Source organism: Pristis pectinata, chromosome 5, assembly GCF_009764475.1.
Source record: "Pristis pectinata isolate sPriPec2 chromosome 5, sPriPec2.1.pri, whole genome shotgun sequence".
Lineage (NCBI taxonomy): Eukaryota > Metazoa > Chordata > Chondrichthyes > Rhinopristiformes > Pristidae > Pristis > Pristis pectinata.
Genome location: NC_067409.1, coordinates 6206297 through 6230036, shown reverse-complemented (window position 1 = coordinate 6230036; position 23740 = coordinate 6206297). Strand labels below are relative to the sequence as shown.

The following is a 23740-nucleotide window of genomic DNA, read 5'->3' as shown; positions in this document are numbered from 1 at the left end:
GGGATACAAAAGATTTAATGGTAACTTTCAAAATAGAAGCTGGATATATGCTTGTAAACAAAAACATTACAAGACTGAAGAGAAAAGAGTTGGAGAAGGGGGCTATTCAGTTGGCTGTTTCAAAGACAGAGCACAGACAATGAACGGAATGACCTCCTCTTCCTGAGCTCCCTACAGCAGCATTCTAAGATAGTTAATGATTATTTCTTCTGGCTCAGGAATTATGTATACTATAAACAATTCTGTAATTTTATGAATAGCGAGTCAGAGGTTACACTGCTGCAGCTGGAGTTGCTTGGACAATGAAGAAGGGGTGTCGACATGCAACTCCAGTGGAAGAATCCCATCTGATTCTCTCCCTTCTCCACCAAGTACTGAAGCACAAGTTGTTTGTGCATTGGTTGCCAAAAAAAATGCTTTCTTAATCAATGAAATGAGGAAAAAGGAGTCTCATCAATAAAGGAAAAAATCAAAAAGCTGCAGATGCCAGAGCTCCCTCTCAGTTCTAACGAAGGGTCCCAGACCCGAAACAACGTTAAACGTTTCTCTTTCCACAAATGCTGCCTGACCAGCTAAGAGTTTCTTCCCCCCAACATTTTCTGTTTTTAATCTCCAGGATAAAGCTTATCCTTACCAACACATTTATTTTTGTGTTACTAAAGAACATAGAACATTACAGCACAATAGTAACAGGCCCTTCAGCCCACGATGTTGTGCCGACATTTTATCCTGCTCTAAGATCTACCTAACCCTTCCCTCCCACATAGCCCCCCCATTTCTCTATCATTCATGTGGCTATCTAAGAGTCTCTTAAATATCCCTAATGTATCTACCCCATAACCTCTGCCGGCAGTGCGTTCCACGCACCCACCACTCTGTGTAAAAAAAACTTACCCCTGACATCCTCCAATCATCTTAAAATTATGTCCCCTCATGTGAGCCATTGCCCTGGGAAAAAGTCTCTGACCGTCCACTCGACCTATGCCTCTTAGCATCTTGTACCTTTATCAAGTCACCTCTCATCCTCCAAAGAGAAAAGCCCCAGCTCACTCAACCTATCCTCATAAGACATGCTCTCCAATCCAGGCAGCATCCTGGTAAATCTCCTCTGCACCCTCTCTAAACCTTCCACATCCTTCCTATAATGAGGTGACCAGAACTGGAAACATTACTCTAAGTGTGGTCTAACCAGAGTTCTATAGAGCTGCAACATCACCTCACAGCTCTTGAACTCAATAACCCGACTAATGAAGGCCAACACACCATACGCCTTCTTAACAACCCCATCGACCTGTGCGGCAACCTTGAGGGATCTATGGACATGGACCCCAAGATCCCTCTGTTCCTCCACACTGCTAAGAGTAGTGCAATTACTTTTTCATAGAGTCACAGAAACAGGCCCTTCAGCCCACCATGTCCATGCCGACCTTTTTGCCCATCCACACTAATCCCATTTGCCCACATTAGTACTGTATCTTTCAAGTCACCATACCATAGGAAGGATCTAATTAAGTTAGAGAGAGTGCAGAAAAGATTTACAAGGATGTTATCAGGGCTGCAGAGCTTGAGTTATAAAGGTGAGACTGGATAGGCTGGGTCTGTTTTCGCTGCAGCAAAGGAGACCAAAAGGTGATCTCATAGAAGTTTATAAAATAGATAAGACAGACTGTCGCAATCTTTTTCCCAAGGGAGGAGAATTTAAAATCAGAGGGCATAGGTTTAAGGTGAGAGTCAGAGTAATACAGCAGGGAAACAGGCCCTTTGGACACCATGCTGACCATGGTGTCCACCAAGCTAGTGAGAGAGGAAGATTTAAAAAGGGACCCGAGAGGCAAGTTTTTCCACAAAGAGGGTGGTGGGTATACAGAACAAGCTGCCAGAAGAAGTGGTAGTGACAGATACAATTACAACATTTAAAAGATATTTGGACAGGTACATAGATAGGAAAAGTTTAGAGAGATATGAGCCAAATAGGACTAGCTCACGGATACCTTGGTAGGCATGGGTGCATTGGGAGCTTGTTTCCATGCTGTTTAACTCGATGACTATTTGTGTTTTTATGATTCTATACCTTGTCTATTTAAGTGTCTGTCTAAATGTCTCTTAAGCACAGTAATTGTCTGATTCCACCACCTCCTCTGACAGTGCATTCCTGATATCAAGCACTCTGTGTAAAAAAAAAACTTACCTCCGGATCTCTTTTAAAACTCATTCCTCTCATCTTAAATCTGTGCCTTTTTACTTTGATACCCCTACCATGGGAAAAAGACTCTGACTACCTAACCCTATCTATAGAACATTACAGCACAGTACAGGCCCTTCAACCCACGATGTTGTGCCAACATTTTATCCTGCTATCTAACCCTATCACACTATCTAACCCTTCCCTCCCACATTGCCCTCCAATTTTCTATCATTCATGTGGCTAAGAGTCTCTTAAATGTCCCTAATGTACCTGCCCCCACAACCTCTGCCAGCAGTGCGTTCCATGCACCCACCACTCTGTGTAAAAAAAGAAACCTTACCCCTGATATCCCCCACCCCATACCTTCCTCCAATCACCTTAAAATTATGCCCCCTCATGAGAGCTATTTTTGCCCTGGGAAAAAGTCTCTGTCCACTCGATCTATGCCTCTGATCGTCTTGTAGACCTCTATCAAGTCACCTCTCATCCTCCTTCGCTCCAAAGAGAAAAGCCCTAGCTCACTCAACCTGTCCTCATAAGACATGCTCTCCAATCCAGGCAGCATCCTGGTAAATCTCCTCTGCACCCTCTCCAAAGCTTCCACATCTTTCCTATAATGAGGCAACTAGAACTGAACACAATACTCCAAGTATGGTCTAACCAGAGTTTTATAGAGCTGCAACATTACCTGGCAGCTCTTGAACTCAATACCCTGACTAATGAAGGTCAACACACCATACGCCTTCTTAACAAATTTATCGACCTGCACAGCAACCTTAAGGGATCCATGGATGTGGACCCCAAGATCCCTCTGGTCCTCCACACGGCTAAGAGTCCTGCCATTAACCTTGTATTCTGCCTTCAAGTTCAATCTTCCAAAGTGTATCACTTCACACTTTTCCGGGTTGAACTCCATCTGCCACTTCTCAGCCCAGCTCTGCATCCTATCAATGTCCTGTTGTAACCTACAGCAACCTTTTACACTATCCACAACACCACCAACCTTCGTGTCATCTGCAAACTTACCAACCCACCCTTTCACATCCTCATCCAAGTCATTTATAAAAATCACAAAGAGCAGGGGTCCCAGAACAGATCCCTGCAGAACACCTCTGGTCACCGACCTCCAGTCAGAATACACTCTGTCTACAACCACCCTGCATCTTCTGTTGGTGAGCCAATTCTGAATCCACACAGTGAAGTTCTTCCTGGGGCCCATGCCTCTCATAATCTTATACACTTCTATCAGGACACCCCTAAGCCTCCTTCACTCCAGGGAAAACAAGCCCAGCCTATTCAATCTCTCCCCATAACTGAAGTCCTCCAATCCAGGCCACGTCCTGGTGAATCTCCTCTGCACTCTCTCCAGCACAATCACATCCTTCCTATGGTATGGAGGCCAGAACTGCACACAATACTCCAAGTTTGGCCTAACCAGTGTTTTGTATAGTTGCAACATAAAACCCCAACCCTTATTTCATTGAAACTCCTATTTCAATTAGCTGCAAAAGGTTATATGCTGCAGGTTTTTTTTTGAATAAACCTAATATCGTTCAGTGAAAAATACTAAGGGAAAAGTTAAAGAATTAATGTCTATCTTGGCTTAGCTTTTGTCAAGACATCCCCACTTAAACTGGGTGAAGTGGGATTCAGGAGCAGAACACAAAAATAAAATTACATTTAACTTTTGAAATTTCTAATGTAATGATATTAATCAAAAGCAAGTGCCTCTAGTCCATGCAGGTTACCCAAGGCATCAACGCAAGCTAAAGCAGGTTTAAAAATCTGTTGATCTATTTGATCTGAGTTGTTATTGGTTCAACAGAAATTTTCTTTATTTTTTTAAACAAATTAATTAAACTCACATGTCAGTCCAAGCATTGTATATACCCAACAATAAAAAAATACATTAAAAGTACAAAGTGCAAACCAATTTTCTTTCTGATAAATTTATTTCACTATTAGATCAGCAATATCCAGAATATTGATTACCCTATATGCTTACACTTTTTTGCTGAAACCCTCAGATATTATCTTACAGATTGGTTCAAATTTAAAGGTCTATTTATGAAACTCCTCTCCCTCCCAATCGGATACATTTTCTTGTCTTCCATTCAGTTGATACTCTCTATCTCACACCAACTCCAGATTATAGATTGCTTTTCTAATCCACTGCTGAAAGACTAAAAAAAATTCTCTAAAACCCTTTTCCACGCCACCTCTCTCCCAACTTCATAAGCCTCCTAAAAACATCTGTTACCAATTCAGCCTTCACTACTAAACTCATTTACTTGCAGTTCAGATTTCCACATACTGAACAGACGAACACAAGGGGTTCTATGCAACATAATGCAAGGTATTGTTGAGTAATCATGTTACAGAGCCCTTCTACATGTTATTTGCACCGCTTAAACAATTCACTGCAGCAATGGCTGCACTTAGTAGAGTTGCACATAAAAGGTTGATGAAGAACAGAAGGCAGCAGAGCTTTGCATAAAGAGGGAGAGGAATGTCAAAATATTTAAAGAGCACACTTATTTTTATATTTCAGTATGCTGTTTACGCTCTAATGTGGTTTAAAAACATTAAGAAATGGCATGCTGCAATCAAAGACAAAAGCAGCATTTAGGAAGTATTTTTACTTGTGCAACACCTTCAAGGTTCCTGCACTAGAGACAATGTTAACCAGTTCAAAAACATGTGTAACATGCACATTGTTGCATTAGGAATTGCAAACATTTTCAACTCATTGAAGACAGATTTTGTGTAATATGTCCCAAATCTAATTCTAAGTGCCTTAGGGTATCAGACACCTTAACGGCAGGGGCACGTCTTTTACTCTAACAGCCTGTATTACCTAGCAGCTTCAATTAGCAAAACATCCAGCATTGTGGCACAGCTAGTACAACTGCTGTCTCACAGCTCCAACGACCCAGGTTCAATCTTGACCTCCGGTGATGTTTGTGTGGAATTTATGCACTCTCCTGTGACTGCGTGAGTTTCCTCTGGTGCTCTGGTTTCCTCCACATCCCAGACATGCAGATCAGTAGGTTAATTGTCCACTGTGAGGTTCCTCTAGTGCATAGGTGAGTGTTAAAATCTGGGGGAGTTGATGGCAACATTGGGAGAATAAAATGGGATTAGTGCAAAACAAGTGATTGATGGTTGGTGGCTGAGAGGCTCATTTCTCCCCATCCCCAAGCACTACGACACAAGCTTCAATCAGACAAAATCAGATACCAAATCATAATTAGGACAGGGTTAAACACTTGGTGAAAGACATTTTTAAACCTCTGTAGCAGAGAAGTTCAAGAGAGGATTTTTCACGACATTAGGGCCTAGCCCAAATGTTGAAAGCACATCTGGCAATGGGGGAAGGAAGGAAGAGGGTGAAAGACAAGTTGAAAATTTGAAGGAAAAGTAGCGTTCTAGTATCACTGCAGAGCTAGAGAAGATTGAAGAGATGATGAGGCAATGTCCAGAGAGGAAATAATAAGCACCAAATTGAGATACTGCTCAACCAGGAGCAGCAACAGAGGTGATGGGTGAATGGGATTTTGGTGGGAACTAAGACATGGCAGGTTTTAGATGAAAATGGAGCATGGAAAATGAAGAATGTTCAGGAGAGCATGGGAATAGCCAGGTCTGCAGATGGTATCATAGGCCTGGATAAATGGTTCTATTTGATGGCTACAGTTTACACATTGTTAATGACTCTACTGCAGCACCACATTGCTGACAGAAACAAATCAGTTGGAGCAAAGCTCTGATTTATCATTTGAACAGAAAGTTCAATCTTCAGTTAAATGATCATAGAACAAATGAAATGTATTCTAGATTTGTCAATTCCCCTCCCATTCCGTTTATGAGAGGGCTAGATAGTGGTAATAAGGACCTATTTCAGTTTGCAGACAGATCCATAAACAAATAACACAGAGGATCACAAGATGAAGGATTAGACAGGAGAGGAGGAAATTCTTCCACCACCCAGGGGATGGAGGCTGAAACACACTGCCTTAAAGAGTGACAGAATAACTGGAAGGTTACAGAAGAGGAGACCATGCAGCCAGAGTCCATACCAGGATAATTCAATAGTAATCCAACCAATCTCAAGTCACCCATTACCTCCCCACAGCCCTGCATTTGGTTTTCCTTTCAGATACTTAACCATTCCCTTTTCAAACACTACAATTGAATCTGCCTCCACTACTGCCATTAGCAGGGCATTCCAGACCCTAACCACTCACTGAGTTTTATTTCTCATATTTCTTTATAACAAAGACAGCAGCCACATGGCCCTTCGAGTCTCTGCTGGCTCTCAGAACATTCCTATCAGTGTCATTCACCCGGTTAGTTCCCTGTAACTCATTTCCTCTCTCACATATGCACCAATACCTCCCTGGTTCTCCTGGCACCCACCTACACCAAGGGGTGATATAGTGTAGTCAATCGACCCACCAGTACATCTTTGGGACATGGAGGAAACAGGAGCACCTGAGGGGAAACCCAGGAAGTCACAGAAGAACATGCAAACTCCACACAGACAGTGCCACAGGAGCTGTAGGGCAAGAGCACTAATGCTGTACCATCCAAAATTTCCTCATGTCACTTTTGATTCTTTTGCCAATTACCTTCATTTAGGTCGCCTGGTTCTTGACCCTTCTATTAATGGGAATAGATTTTCTCTCTTCATGAATAGACTATTCACAAAGTCAAATACCTCAATCAGATCTTCTCCCAACCTCCTCTATTCCAATGAGGAAAAACTCTACTTCTCCAGTTCAGCTATTGAACTAAAGTCCCAAATGCCTGGAATCATTCTCTCCTGCAGCCTCTCAGGTCTTCATATCTTTTCTTAAGTATCATGCTCAGAAATGGATACAATACTCAATTATAGCCAATACAATATTTTATAAAAGCTTATCGTGCCTCCTCTTCTTCCTACCTAATTGCAACACTTTTCATTTTAGTGTAGTAGCATCCTCTTCCTTAGTAAAGACTAATGCAAAGACCTCTACAAGCTCATAAAAAAGGAAGCAGCCAAAATAAACTTGGATCCCTTAGAAGGATGAGAACAGAGAATTAATAATGTAGGCCACAAAAAAAAATTCCAGATATCTTGAAGAAAGATTTTGCATGAATCTTCACAAAAGCCATTAAAAGCATCTCAATTGCAGCATTAAAATGGTAAATTGGTTTATTATTATCACATGTACCAAGGTACAGTAAAAACTGTTTTGCATGCCATCCATACAGATCATTTCATTACATCAGTACATTAAGGGAGTACAGGGGAAAACAATAACAGAATGCAGAATAAAGTGTTACGGTTACAGAGAAAGTGCAGTGCAGGCAGACAATAAGGTGCAAGGCCATAATGAGACAGATTGTGAAGTCAAGAGTCCATCTTATTGTAGTATAGGATCACTCAATCGTCTTATAACAGCAGGATAGAAGCTGTCCTTGAGCCTGGTGGTACATGTTCTCAGGGTTTTGCATCTTCTGCCCAATAGGGGTGGGGGAAGAGAAGAGAAAATGTCTGGGGTGGGTGTGGTCTTTGATTATGGAGGAATTTTAAGACATTCATTATCACTAGAGAAAAACTATTTGGCAAAGGCTAATAATTCCCTGGACCTGACAGCCTGATCCTACGATCTTAAAAGGAACTGCAGAGTTAATGAGTGCATTGGTTCAAAGTTCTAGGAAAGTCTCAGCAGATTAGAGGAGGGATACAGAAAGCAGGAAACCATAAGCAAATTAGCACAACTGGAAGATGCTAGAATCCATTATTAAGAAAGTGGTAGCAAACATTTAGAGAATCATAATATAATCAATCAAGGTTAACATGGTTTAATGAAAATGAAATAGTATTTGAGAATTTTTTTTAAAAAATGGAACAAATGGGGTGGATAAATATGAAGGAGCAGATGTTGTTCATTTGGGCTTGTAAAAGGAAGCGATGACTTACCACATACAAAGGTTAATGCACAAAAACACTGCGGATAAATGGATAATTTTTAAGTTGTCAAACTGTAACAAGGAGATGCCACAAGGATTGGTGCTGGGGCTTAAACTATCTTAAATCTGTTAATGAATCAGATGAATCAAATCTGCTAATGGGTGAGGAAAACTGTGGCCAAATTTGCTGATGACACAAATATTGGTGGAAAAGCAAGTTGTGATGCTAAGAATCTGCAAAAGGGATATTGACAGGTCAAGTGAATGGGGAAAAATTGTCAGATGGAGTACAATATGGGAAAAATGAGAAGTTATTCATTTTGATAGAAAATAAAATAAAAACTGAATGTAGTTTAAATAGAGATACTATAGGATATTGCTGGAGAGGGGGATCTGGATGCCCTCATACTTAAAAATCACAAAGTTAGCATGCAGGCATACCAAATGGAGTGCTACCCTTTATGGCAAAGCAATGGAGCATAAAAGGCAGCAAGTTTTGCTACAACTGTACAAGGTACTTGTTGAGACCACATTCCCCAGGATGATTCTCAAGTAGACCAAACCCTTAAACAGAAAAGTAGTAAAATAAAATTCTTGTAGGTGGGTTGATGCAGTTCCTTGCTGACTCACTGAACTGGGCAGACAAATTTGCATTCATATAGTACTTCTCATGATGCTTTCAAGATGTACAGGACACAATAGCATCGTGGTTAAATTACTGTACCAACTGCTAGAGTTCTAGAATCAACCTATGACAGCAGGGAATTTATATACAAGTAATTAAGCAAATCTAGAATTCATTTTAAAAAAAGCAGCTGGTATCGGTGAAGATGAAATTACCAAAATGCTGCAGCCCGTATGGTTTTCTTACATGCTTCAGGGAGGGGAATCTGTAGCCTTTATGTGGTCTGATCCACATGTAACTTGAGACCCAAACTGGATGACAACTGCTCCCTCAGTCATTGGGCAATTAAGGATGGACAATAAATGCTTGTATTGCCTTCAACATCCATGCCCAGTGAACATAAGACTGGACAGTACAGACTCACATAGGCACCCTGAGTTCTGTAAATTTCTGATCCAACATTTCACGTTGCACCACTGACTCTGCCACTATCACCTCCTTCCCCAAGCCCTTGCACAACAGATCACAACTCAGCTGAAGCAACAAAGGAAATGGTGGACCCTCTTTCCCATCAATGTACCTCCTCCCACCTAATAAAAAAGGTCAGCCAGCAGACCTCAAAATTGTTTTAGTCTGTCCATTTAAAAATGTCATTTCCCCCCCCCCAGAAAGATCAGATGGTTCGAGAAATTTTAATGCTTTACTCTCCCTGCAATCTTCAGAATGCTTTAATAAAACACAGTTTGAGCTATTTATAGCAGTCTTGTGAGTCTTGAAATCAGAATGCTTTTTGTAATCACACCCATGAAATGTTGTAACAGCATGCAAAAGATAATAGCTCATATTTCTGTTTAAGTTGATGTACTTGCATGATGAATGACGTCCTCACTGTCGAAATAACCAGCAGGGCTCACTCACTTCAACCTTACAGAGCGAAATTTGTTATGATCCACCATAGTTCAACATTTTTGATCTTTATTGTATATTAGTAATCAGAAGTATTTGTGTAGATGGCACAAATCACTTGTACAACTAAAAATATAGATTTACAGTTCAGAAGGGTTAAAGCAATAATTAGAATTAATTAACTGTTTTTCTAACTTGCTGTTTCTAATTCTGACCATAAAGTTTGAAACCAATGCTGGGACAAAACTGCATTCAATTAAAACTCAACACTCTTTGAAACTATTGGGAAGCACTGCTGGACTTCAGCCTTGCTTTGACTCAAACTAATTTTCTTCTAATTTACTAATAAAGATTTATTTTCCTTCTTTTGCAGCTGAGTCTCAAAAATCAAAAATACTGAAATATGTTGCAGACTTCCTGTTACGAGAAGTGGAAACAAGATACATTCCCATGTGACAACAAATGTGAACAAAACATACTGGAACTTTGCTACCTGATTCATCATACTGATGATCTTGCGCAAGCAGGAACATAACACAGAACCCAGAGCACGTGTATGACTGAGAGAATTTAACTACATGTTAAAAATGGGGAATATGAAATTACAAAAGCCAAAAAAACTGTTGAAGCTCCATTAGCAGTGAAATCTTGATTACTATAAAACATTTTTTTGCTTTCAGTTCAGAGTTATTATCAAAAATGTACTGTAGATACAGATTCAGATTCTTTTTAAAGTGACAAGTTGAAATTTAAAACTGGGGATCCATTCCTTATTGAAAGGGTTTCAAGCTGATTGAATGGTTCGCATAAATACATCTCACGGCTTGTGAGAGTTATAAAGTTTCAAAAGGGATATTTAAAGCTGTATGATAGTTTTCACAGTAGGTGGGAACAGGAAGTTACAATAAAGGCACAGAGAGATACACAGGGCAAAACCCAGAAATGAGAAAGATAAATCAATCCATCTTCTTAGTGATGAGAAACGAGGAGTTATGGAGGAACAATAGGTGTCTATGTGCACAAATCACTAAAAACTAATGCAGCAAGTGTGAAATAAAAATCAAGTTTTTGGAAGTTTACCCTTTACCTTAAGGGTGTTGAACTGAACAAAGCACATCTGAAGCACTGCATTTGGTTTTGGGCACTGGACCTCAAGAAAGCTGTATTGATCGGGAAGTGGTGCAAAATAGATTTACCAGCTTTCTCATTTAAAAAAATAAGTGATAAAAATTTGAACAAATCACGTACCCTATTGAAACCTGCAAAATATTTATGTTGGCAAGAACATTAATGGGAATTGAACAAAGATAGATATGACGGTGGTGTTTTAGAGGCTGTTGGACACATGACTATGCAGGGAATGGATGAACATGGATCATGTACAGGTAGAAGAGAATGAGTTTAATTTGGCATAGAATTCAACACAGACATTGTGGGCAGAAGGGCCTGTTCCTGTGCTGTACTGTTCTATGTAAAGGTGAAAAAATTGTACGCATTTGGTGTGGCCTAACTAAATGGTGAGACAGGGTCAGAGGGATTAAAAAGCCTACTCCTGTTCCCATATTCATGCTAGCTAAATCAGGACACAGTTACCTCACCCTACTGGTATTACAATGCAGCCCTTGGAAAACTGTTAATTTGAGATGGCTTCCTGTGCATTTGAACATTTTTGTTCTCTGATCTTTTTAGGTTAAGTGTAATTCAGCCTCAAGACAAAAGAAAAAAAAAGCCTGCCTGGTTTCTACACGTCCAATTTAAGCTGCAAGATAGCTGTCTGAGGCAACCTGCTATCCTGTCAGTATTCCTTAAGAAGAACTCCCAAACTACTGCTCAGCGCTGAATAATGGACCATCAGCTCTTTTCCAGGTTCAGTTCTACCACTTTATAATGGAGGGGGAGGGGTCTGGGAAGAAAAACAAGGTAAAAAAAAGCCAATTCTCATGCCTGCTGACTGATACCTGGTGGAATGGGTACCCACAGGACTTTGTTTGAAGGCAAGCCTTTAGCTAAACTCCTGTTTTTGTGGTGAATAGCCTGCTAACACTCAAAAGTTCAAATTCAAACAAAAAAAACATCCACAAGCCCTACAAAAGAATTGAAGAACTGTTGATATTTTTAGGATAATAACCAAACAAGATTTGCTTGAAAAAGGACAAAACAGGGTTACATCCCCACACTTGACATCCAACTCAAAAAAAACAAAAATCATTGAGGTAGGTGATATGTAGCTTGGAAAATACAGTTATTCAGCACCTATCACACTTTCGGGATGTCCCAGTGCACTTTACTGCCAACCCAAGTTTAGCCACTATTACAAATGTAGGAAAGACAGCAGTCAAATTCTGTGTAGCAAGTTCCCACTCATAACAATGAGATAATAACCAGATAATCTTTTTCACAGTAATGCTGATCAAGAGATAAGCATTCATTAGCACACCAGGGACAAAATAAATGAATACATTAAACCACCACTCAGTGAACAAAAGCACCCAGTGCCTCAACCGTAATGCTAGCTCGTAATATACATTCTCAGATTATTAGAAAGAATACCGGGATTAGGGGCAATGAATGCTTTAGTCATGAAATGGTCAACCCCTGACTAAACAATTACAAGCTTGGTACATAGAAAAATTCTCTTAGCGCAGGTCATATATTTAAAATAAATCAGTGGTCGTTAGAAACCATTATATAGTGTCTGCCTACTGTAGGTTCCAACCATTTTTAAATGGACAGCTATATAGACTAACAGATGTTTCAGCTGCATTTTAAGTCAAATGTGATCAGACATTGATTGCATTACTAAGTAGATTGTTTCTTTAGGGTAATTTCTTCCCCCATTTTCAAAACAAATGCAGCCCTATAGAGAAACCAGGTCTTCCATTTGCTCTTTTTGCTGTAACAGCTGGTCCAAGCATTGTGTAAATTATCTCAATAATAGATTGGCAGCATTTATGATTTCTTTTTCACAAAACTTGGCTGCACTTCCTAAAGAAAAACCTTTTAATCTTGAGGCCAGTCACATTTTTAAAAAAATGCAATCTTCTTATTTGGCAAGATCAACTAAAATGATAAAACAATGCGTCACATCACTGGGGTATGATTATCTGAAAGGCAACAGGAGATTAACTCCAGCAGATATGTAAGTCAATTCAAGAATGCACAAGAAAGTGTCAGGCAACCCAAGGGAAGACATGGAAAAAGCACCATAACAGAAAACCTTTTGGAAAATGAGACCAAGGAATCAGTCTTCAACAGAGACAGAAAAACAATTCTGAAGAATTGTAGAGGATATTAGGCCACAAGATTAATTTAAAACATCTCAGAGAAACATCCAGAATTACACAAGATTTGCAACTGGAACTGGAACCCTCAAATAATAAACTTAGTGAGAAATCCCATTCAAATCTACATGCAAAGTGGTATAACAGAATACTGGTGATTGAGAATGCTGGATTTAAATGATCAGTCCAGCTTTAAGCATCCACAAAAGTTTATGACAATAATGATTACTAATGGTACACCAGCTGCCATGCAGTCAATCAAATCCCTACATAAATTGGTTGATGATGTTTCCATAACATTTATACAATGGCCTGGGATTTTTCTTGACTGCTCCTTGCAGGAGCAATAATACTTAAACCCACTTTATTACTGGATAGGCATGCATCAGCTTCATATAGCTTATTTCATTTTTGCTCTCACAGCAATCAACCGGTCTCAAAATAGTCAATAATCTTGGTTCCACATAACATGAAGGCTAAAGGCTTCCAAAAGATTTTTTCTAAAAAAGTAATTCCTAACAGCATAAGGACAAGAATTACAGTATTACAGACCCCAGAACTTTGCAAAGTGTCTGTAGCAAGATTTAATTTAGTCTTCAGAACCAGATGCACTGATTATTGAGAAAGCAGCCACTTCCATTATTATTACGAACTGAACCACTGATTTTTAGATTTCCATGGGGGGAGTAAAATTATTGCATTACTGTAAGTCAGTGTTCTTGTCAATAATAAATGAAATTCATTGAAAAAGCAAAGAACAATCATTGATTGTGCGTGAATGCAACCAAGAAAATATATACCCACAAATTGTATTTGCTTTATCCCTCCCATATCTCCTCAGTTACTAATACTTTCTTCAATTCTGCAGTTTCTAGAGGCTCTTGCAGAGGCTAAAATCTGGAGCAGAAAACTCAGCGAGTCAGGCAGCGTCTATTGAGGCAAAGGGATAGTCAACATTTTGGGCCTAGGTGCTTCATCAGGACTCTACAACAATTCCGCAACATTGGCTTTCCATTTCTAAACCCCTGCTATCCCCTCTCCACTGCTGAAACCCATGCCTTCAGTTCCAGGCTTAGTTCTGTAGGATAAACCCGATGCGGCCAACCTTTCTCAACCACATATAGGCTTCAAGTAACCTAAAACATGGCAGGTGTCATCTTCGTTCACACAGAAATTCCAACATAGCCATCACTCTAAGAACCATTGGTTCCCTGAGCCTAAACAAGTTTAATTTAATGTTCCTTGGGTGATCCCATCATGTACATTTTGATCATCCACTACCAGGCTTTTCCTCATTGCCCCACTCCGGATGCCTGCTTCTTTAGTCACTATACACATATCCCTTCAACCTTCCAGCTTCCTCCCCTCAGTCTTCCCATTGCTGCCTCAGGCTTAGACCACATCCACCACCCGCCTCCTTTTGCCTGCCTCACCCTTCACCATTTCCTATTTTCTTTGTTCTGTCCAAATTCTAAGCACTTTTGAGCTGTTTTCCTGCACTGAGCTACATTGCTGAAAAGCAAAGTCAGATATTTTGCGCAACTGCAGCAGAATATTTGCTTTCTTTTGATGTCATCATACAAAACTTACATCCCTCAAACTTCTCCTATCACAGAAATTTGAAACAACTTGAACCATCGACGTAAATGATCTCAACCCCTACAAAGGCCAGTTCCCCAAAATTAGTTCTTTAACAGAGTCCTTCACTAATAGATTAGACCCTTAGGTGGACCTCACAACCTAAACTAGCCATAGAAGATTGGCTACATCTCACAAACAAAAAGTACTGGATAGTCTTTTTAGCCCCTGCTCGTCACTTCAGAATCAGGCAACCCAGCCCTAAGAGTCTCTCCATAAGCAGTGCCATTCGTGTTTCAGATGATTTCCAGCATAACTGGATTCAGCTCAGAATTGCCATCCATGTAGCACTACCAAGTAAACAAACAGGATATATCAGAAATGTGTCCAAATACCCTCCATCCCCACTGTAATTCACATTATTGGACTGTTAGTCCACACTGGAGACCTCACCTTCAAATTCATTTGAACATCTAAACTAATTGATTTAATTAAATTTTGATGAAAAACAAAATAGAAAAATGGATTAAGATCAGAGGGGTCTTTTGGAGAAAATTATTGCTTAATTACATGACCTTCAAACAGCAGCGAGACAACGAGGTGCGTGACTACATACACGGTAAGCTCGATAACTGATAACAAAGAGTGCAAGCCTTTATATAACACAGCCGTTTCAAAAATATTCAAAGTTTGAGGAATACAAAGCTTGATGCAATACGTAGGATATATAGATATGAACATTAACACAAAATTTCATATTTTCCTTTCTGTATTTGACGATAACCTGAACTTCCAAATATATCAAATGGTGGGTCATCTGGAGAATCCATGTGGTAACCCCTAATTTCCTTCATAAACTTTTTCTCCTTAGAGAGATGGAGGATGAGGGGGGACCTGATAGAGGTGTATGAGATGAGTCGTATTGATCGGGTAGTTAGTCAGAGGCTTTTCCCCAGGGCTGAAATGGTGGCCACAAGAGGACAGAGGTTTAAGGTGCTGGGAAGTAGATATAGAGGAGATGTCAGGGGTAAGTTTTTTTACTCAGAGAGTGGTGAGTGCGTGGAATGGGCTGCCGGAAACGGTGGTGGAGGCAGATACAATAAGGTCTTTCAAGAGACTGTTAGATAGGTACATGGAGCTGAATAAAATAGAGGGCTACAGGTAAGCCTAGTAATTTCTAGGGTAGGGACATGTTCGGCACAGCTTTGTGGGCCGAAGGGCCTGAATTGTGCTGTAGTTTTTCTACGTTTCTAACTATTTTAGATTTTGAAACAATAATACAGGTAACCTCCGAACAGACATTTTGTGTGGAACTACTCTGTAATACAGTCCACCCATCATCGGTTCCTTGTTATATCTGTTCTGACCTACTGCTTCAAAGCATAGAACATAGGAAAGAGAGGCACTGACATCAAAAAATGTTATATGAGAAAGGAGATTTAAGATTATCAAAGCAATTCAGATGAAAGAAGTTCCTAATTTAATAATCAGTCGGCAGCAAAATGCAAGTTTCTTTGGCATTGCAAAGCAATTAGTAGTCAGATTATTATAATCAATGACTCCAAAGAGCTTCCCCCAAAGAATACAGCAAAATCCACATTCTTCAAGAAACCTAACAGACCAAAAGCACCAAGCTAAGTTCTTAGATGGCGTCACTTGCTTATATTTTTCTTAAATGAGTAAACATTACAACATTCCTTACATTGCACTTGTGGCATAGACTGAGCAGAGAAAGGAGATCTTCTATTGAACTGGAGGATCTCTCTTCATTGCTCCAGCTCAGCACACTATGCAAGATTTTTCAAATAAGTTATCCCTTAACAGCAGAATGTTCACAGAAATACAATTTTACTTCTGCAGGTTTGTCTAAATCTAAAGCAGTTAAATCTGTGTACAGTCAACCTTCACAGCTAACTCTGTCTAACTCCTTTGAAGTTTGATATTGGCAGCAGGGAGGGGGAGAATAAAAAAAACATATACATGCTCTAGAATATACATGGCGCATTTGCAAAATGAATTAACACTAGTAACCCTGCAAACTGCTGTACAGATCTAAAGACTAAAATACTCAAATTTAATTATCTTCTGGTTATAAGCGCCACTCTATCGCCTCCCCTGTTAGCTGCTACTGGAATGGTGTTCTGTTATAATTCAAAGCTGAAAGAGATTGTCTGGAAAGAAGTAAAAAGTTGTACGATTTAAATAAATATCTTTTCAAGAAACTGCCCAAATCCAAGTTGCTTTCTAAAATCCATTCCTCCCCTTTCTTTGCAAAGGGAGTTAATTACTCATTTTCTCAGTTATTTCCTTCCCATTCAAAGTACACCAACACCACTTGAAAAGGTTAGTATAACCTCTCTCTCTCTCCACCACAGCCCCTGCAGGTGCCACACTGATCTAATCACTGGAAAGTGTACAATAACATCTTGCAATTCTGCTCAAAGGTCAATGGTTCAAAATGTTCTCCATACATGCAGCCTGCTGAATTTTTTCTGGCATTTTCTATTTTAACTGCATTTACTTTTAACATAGTGTTTCGCAAAGTATTTCACAGGAGGAAAAGATAAAGAAGCTGACGCAAACTGCTGTTATGTGTGATCAAAATCTTGGTCAATGAGGCGTATATTAAGTGGTCTTATTAAGAAAAAGGGGTACGGAGTAAGGGAATTTCCAGAATTCATGGTCCTGGCAGCTGAGAACATAGTTGGCAGTGGTGGAGGGTGGGCAAGGAACCAAAGTTGGAACTACCATGAGATTTGGCCATGAATAAATGTGGAAATATACTGAGCCTTAAATGGACCAGGAATATAGGTAAGCAAGCATAAAGGTGATGGACAGAGAGTAAGGATTCCAGCTTCTTGTGAAGTCTGCAAAGATCCCAAAATTAGCACAGTGTTCCATGGCGATGAGGGATGTTCTAGGGTATAGGAAGATATTCATCAGCTGATTAGGACAGGACAAAAATGGCAAGTGGAACTCCATCTGGAAAAGTGTAAGCTAACACATTTGGGAGAGCAAACAAGGCAAGGCACACAATAAATAGTAGGGTACTGAGAGAGAGAGAGAGGAACACAGGGATCTTGAAGTACATGCACACGGAATCCTCAATGTGGCAGGACAGGTCGATACAGTAATTAAGACTGTTAGTAGTCAATGCACAGAATATAAGAGCATGTGGTCATACAAAAGCTGAACAGAACACTGAAACCAAAACAGAAAAATGTTGGAAACACTCTGCAGGTCAGGCAGCATCTATGGAAACATAAACTGAAGATCCTCCATTAGAAGTGATGAAGTTCTGATGAAGAGTCTTCAACCTGAAATGTTAAATCTGTTTCTCTTTCCACAGATGTTGCCTGATCTGCTGCATGTTTCTGGGGGGTTTGGAACTCACAGCCAAAAAGGAAAGCAGAAAATGGGTGCTTTCAACAATTGGCATGGCCCACATTTCACCAACATATATCTGCTTCTAGTATACTTTGCTGCCGTTATGTTAAAGGGGCTTCAGTTAGGCACAGGAAACTTGATTGGGTCAAGGCCTCAGCTGAACCATGATGTGGATGACCAAGCAAACTGGATAGGGATATCATCAGCTTCCCTGGAGGAACATCCCAGTATCAAAATAGGTTGCATTTTAAATAGCAAGCCATTCAGCCTTTCAAATCCATTTGACTACTGGGGGGTACACTTCTGCCACCAAATGAATCAATTGCACCTCACCCCCACCCTTCTTAATTTCCCTCAACGTGCTTAGCAAGACCAAAACAAAACCATAGAATCGGGAAACTAAAAGAGCAGAATAAACTGCAAGATCAAAACTAAAGTCCACATGATGAACACACACGCCCAAAATTCTTATGTGCCTTAAACTTGCATTATCTCACCAGATCTTCTTGTATTGACCACAAATCCTTTAATTTTACTTGGTTGAGTTTGACACAGGGCTCAAGTACTACCAAACCACCCTGTTCCTGCAACAACTTTTGTCCTGCAGTACTTGCAAAATACTAATCTCAAACTAGGCTTTGAATCCAGAGTGATGAATTCCAATGTAACTGCAGAAATTAAACAAGGACACATACAGAAAGTTACAAGCCTGGGCCATTAATGCCAACAAGTTGCCAATATGTAAAAAGTAATCTGCCAAGAATATGTATTCAAGTCTGTAAAAAAAAACTAACAATCACCCTCACTTCTGTATCACCCAAGACTATTCAATAGCCCACTCATTTGAGCTTGAATTGGGGGAGAGTGTGACAGAGACTTAAAACACGCTGTTAATCTCCAAAATTCATGAACTCTGCAGCAATTTCTAAACTGATACAAAATAATATTTTTAAGTAAACATTTTTTTCTGAAGTTGGGAAAGGATTGTTTCAAAATTCAGAAGGGATTGTCAACCTCTAAAGAATTTTTTTTCTAGATAGTTTTCTCATATTAATTGAGGCTGTAGGAGAACATAAGACAATCTGCAAGTCCTGCACAAACTCTTCCCAGCCTCTAATGTTTACACAAGCTCAAATACATTCATACATTCAAATCAAGTCCTGCTTCTGTACACTCTGGGGTGGGGGGGGGGGATGGTGTCATGCAGGAGAAATGATGGGATGGAAGAACAAAAGCAAAATGCTGCAAATCTGAAATAAAAGAAAATGCAGCAAACACTCAGCAGGCCAGGCAGCATCCATGGAGAGAGAAACAGAGTTAAAAGTCTCTGGTTGATGATGATGGTCTACTTTAATAATCAGTTGTTGCTGTTCAATTGAAAACATGTTCTAACCCTTGTCACAAATCTTCTTTATACAGCAACATTAACAGTCTCTCATGCATTAATTACAGGCTTACGTGGGTAAAATACAACAGAGCTCTGACATTTTCATGTTAGTATGCTCTGGTTTTAAGTGCATATTCATGAATCAATAACTGAATCCCACAAATTCAGTTTGTAAGACTTAAATCTCACAATCCTCACATAAAACCACAAAGCTATATTATTATTTTGGATGATTTCAATTCATGGGTTATGTCCCAAATATTTTAACAGGCAAGGTATTCAAATTGGAACATCTGATAACCACAGAAAAATCAGGAAGTTTCTCCAGGCAGTCACTTTCTGCTGTTCAATGACAGATTCTCATATTCCTGCAAGTGTGTCATCATATTCAGTACCAATGATTTAAGATGAAGAGCACTGAAAATGAGAGAGTTTTTAATTAGTTTGCTTCTGATCGAGTGTACCTTTCAAGCTGGATTGGTGCCATCATAAAATTGTCCCTAGGAAACTAGTTATGTGTCTGCGTGGTGGCGGTCAACCAGCTAAAGCACACAGCTGTACTGTATCTCTCTGTTAAACCACTACTTACAATTTCCTGTGTCTAGTGCTGAAAATTCAAGGGAATCTTTATCAGGAACACTATTTAAAAACTTCTGTTCAATATTTGTTGGATTAAGGCTTTAAGGTCTTCATATTCCGAAGCAAGTCAAAAACAACGCAGGCTGAAAGCCTGCCAAAGCAGGCACATACGTGATGTAAAAACCTCACCAAACAGCACAACACTGCACACAGCATTTCAACCTTGTACTTCAAGCTTTAACAAAGAGTAAGGTCCTTTTCCAAATTAAAAAAAATGCCAAGCTGAAAGCATGCACAAAGGAAACCATTTAGAACGTTAACTGAAGCCAGGCAGCATTAACCTCCTGTTTCCTATCACAAGACCTTGCTCAGCTAACAGAGAATAATAAAGCCCATCATGACACAGACTGCGGGAAAAATACTGCAAAAATGTCTATAACCTGCATTTTTGCAAATATATAAAGTAGCAACATAGTTTAGTGTGTAAAAGGAAAACATATATACTTTCTACATTTCACTAATCGGGTCTTGATGAATCCTTGTTTATCAAAATGTCCTGTTTCATTTCAATCAATGACATGTGAAAGGAATCCATACTACCTACTATGGATAGTTTGATAAAATTATTTTTCTGCAAATGGATTTTACCAGCTATTTTGTGAGGTGCAAAGTCCCTAAGAAAGTTCCAGTCAACCTGATGAGCGCAGGTATTTAGCTGCTGTCTTCTAACATGTTCTCTTATCATAACCACATTTACAGTAACTTTTAAATGTTACATTTTTGCTGTTGCTATGAAAAAGTTTGGAAATACAAACAGGAGTGCCACTGATTCCAGACCACACATGTTTAAGTTCTTGTCTAGAACTTAAACTAATAAAAAAGCTTCAATCCTGGGAATGATGAATGTAATGGAAATTCCCAACATAAGGAAAGTATTATATATGGTAAGAAAACAAACCACAGAAAATTTAAAGTTGCACAAGCAAAAAATAAATAATTAAGTATTTTTGACTTTCCATGATAATGGGAGGGGGACAATTCTGTCAAGTATTTGTACACTTCAGAGTATCAGATCAGGAAAATACTTATGAAAATGCTTGCCAAAATCTCTTTTAAACCAAAACTTCCTTCTAAACCAAAAAAACGTTTCTTCAAAATAAAGCAAGTCCCTTTTGGATACAATACCAACTCAAACCTCACCTACTTCATGCCATTCCCTCCAATAAGGACTAAATATTTAACCTGATTTTTGGTTTTTTTAAAAAAATGTTCCTACTGGCAACTATGTGTATATGGTTTTACTGACGTAACACTATTATAACTTGCTACCCACCAATTCCAGAATGCTATCTCTCCCTAAACCAGAGGCCAATACATACTTTCGTTGGGTTGTCAGAGGAAACACTATTTCCACAATTCCTATTTTAACCATTTTTTTTGTTGGGGGGGGGGTGGGGAAGGAAGTGGGCCATTTTCCCTTCAATTCCGATAGATGACAAGACAGTGGGCGTGGAAAAATGGAAAGGGAGCACAGGTTATAAACATCTCACTTGCAAACACCCTACATTTGTTTTCTTACTATAGCAAGGTTCAAATTATTAATTCATAATTTCATGCAGTAAACAAAATCAGTGGGATTACCTTTGCCTTTAAACCTCAGTTACATAATCTAAGAAATAAATCATCGCTCTGAGGACGAGGGGAGAGAAACATAAAGTGACTGGAAGGAGAACTCCCCCTGTACCTCTTGTCTACAATTCACCTTATGTATTTGTGTTGACTCCACAACTAGCATGCAAACGAAGGGATCATTTTAAGCAACAATAAGGTGAAGAAATCCAAAACTGAGGAAAAGTGGCTCCCAGAAACCTCGGTTTCTTTGTGGAAGATCTCAGCCAAATATAGGATAAAAAAATATGCGTGTGCACGCTCACATACACATTTTCAATACATAAATTAAAACCAGCATTTCCACTTTAGTGAAAGAATAAAAGTAAAAATAAACCAAAGGCTTGGGAAGACCAAGACAAGATTGATCTCCACTTTACAAACTCAAGCACACCCCCACCTTGTAAATCCCCCCCTTTCACATTTTATGGCACATGATAGGATATTTTATTATTTTTAAAAGCCCATTGCCTTACCTTTTTCCTGGGACGATGAAATAATCTCATCCTCTTTGCAGACCTGCGTTATAATGGACGTGCTGTCCATCGAACAAGCCCTCGGCCGCCGGGCCCTCGCCGGTTTCCTTCAGAAAATGCACCGAAAAATAAAACAAAAACAAAAAAAAGCACTCCCAGAGAAAAAATAATGTATATTATTATGGATACTGGCCAGAGGGAGGGGGCGAAATTTAAATACGTCCTTTAAAAAAATACAGGAAATATATTCCCTGCAACTTTAAAAAAATTCTTTCACCCCCACAACCAAAAAGTAAAAAAAAATAAAAATTAAGTCAGTCCACCATTTATATTAACGTTGATGTAAAAAGGAAATTCAAAAAATAACCGCCTTTTGCGCGGCCCGGGAGAGGAGACGCCGAGCTGTCCGGTGAGTGCTGAGGAGATTTTCTCCTCACCGAAAATTTAAATTCCCCTAGAGAGAGAGAGAGAAAACAAACTGTTTGTCGATGTGCCGAGGCGGTGGGGTTGTTGCCGGGAGTTTGTTGTGTGTGTTTTATCCTCCTCGGTGTGGCGGCGGTTGTTTTTTTTCCCCCTCGGCTCGTCGTTTTGCTCTCCAATATGGAGGAGCTCGAACTTCTCCAAAACAACCAGAAAATGTGCGCCGTCATGTTTCAAGAAACCCTCCTCACTTTTTTTCTTCGCCTTCTCCTTTTTCCCCCCTACTTTCTTCCTTTCTTTGCAGGATTTTGTTTTAAATTTTTTCGAAAAACAAAAAAAAGAGGGTTAGCAACCGCACTAACCTGGGGAGGGAGGGGGGGGGGGGGTGAGGTGAAGAGAGGAAAATAATGCAAGGCAGCCGGAGCAATTAATTCCAAGTCATTTCTTCTTTCCCCTCCACCACCGCCACCTCCCCCGACAAAAATAGTAATAATATTAATGATAATAGTCCAGGCAGGAAAGAAATCCGAGCTGATGGTGTGTGCACAAGACGCGCGCACACACACATACTCATAAACCAGCCTTCACCCCCGCCTCCTCTGAACTCCACCACTCTGTAGCTGCCAAAATTAAAATACAAGTGTGGCAATTGCAAGAGAGAGGTTTATAGTGTGGCCAACAGCTTCCCATTCAAATACCCTGGAATTGCAGAATACTTCTGTTTTCCTTTGTTTGAGAGTGGTGGTTAATTTTGTTTTTTGTGGGGGGGAGTGGTATTTAAAAAGTCAGCTCATGATTTTAAAAGAATTATCCATCAAGTCGTCTTTCTGCAATTTAATCTTTTCTCCTATCACCACCCCCCCCCCCTTCCCATAATTGTAAATATGCTGGAACAACGTGAAACACGACTGGCTTGGTCCAACCACAAGCAAAAGGGGCAGAGATCAAAAAGAAATTGACAAATGACTCCCTCAAGTTCATTCAGTGAGATCGTAGGTACTCTGATCTTGACTTTAGCTCCACTGTCCTGTCAGGTTTCCCCCATGATCCCAATTGCTGATAGTCCAGAAATCTATCTTGGCCTAGAAGTATTAAATTACCCAGTCCCCATAACTCAGTTTCAAAGGATCACAGCTCTCACCACCTCATTTGGAACAATGTCCCCTAGTTCCAGGTTCCCTCTGCATTCTCACATTACCCTGTCAAGCCTTCTCGGAATCTTAAGTCTCATTAAGATCACCTCACATTCTTCTAAACTGCAAGTATAAGGCCCAGCCTGCCCTCATAAGA

The 23740-nt window shown here is 39.7% G+C and overlaps 1 protein-coding gene across 3 annotated transcripts in view; it reads right to left on the bottom strand.

Annotated features, from left to right (window-relative positions):
• The window catches only part of ctdspla (CTD (carboxy-terminal domain, RNA polymerase II, polypeptide A) small phosphatase-like a), a 163040-nt gene extending 139982 nt beyond the window's left edge, over positions 1–23058 (bottom strand). The window contains exon 1 of one of the 3 annotated variants that reach the window (XM_052015550.1): positions 22031–23058. In XM_052015550.1, the coding sequence (XP_051871510.1) occupies positions 22031–22100 (70 nt within the window). In that variant the 5' untranslated portion in view covers positions 22101–23058. The remainder of the gene's footprint in view (positions 1–22030) is intronic. The other 2 variants (XM_052015549.1, XM_052015551.1) reach the window with 2 other exon arrangements.
• Between the last annotated feature and the right edge of the window lie 682 nt (positions 23059–23740).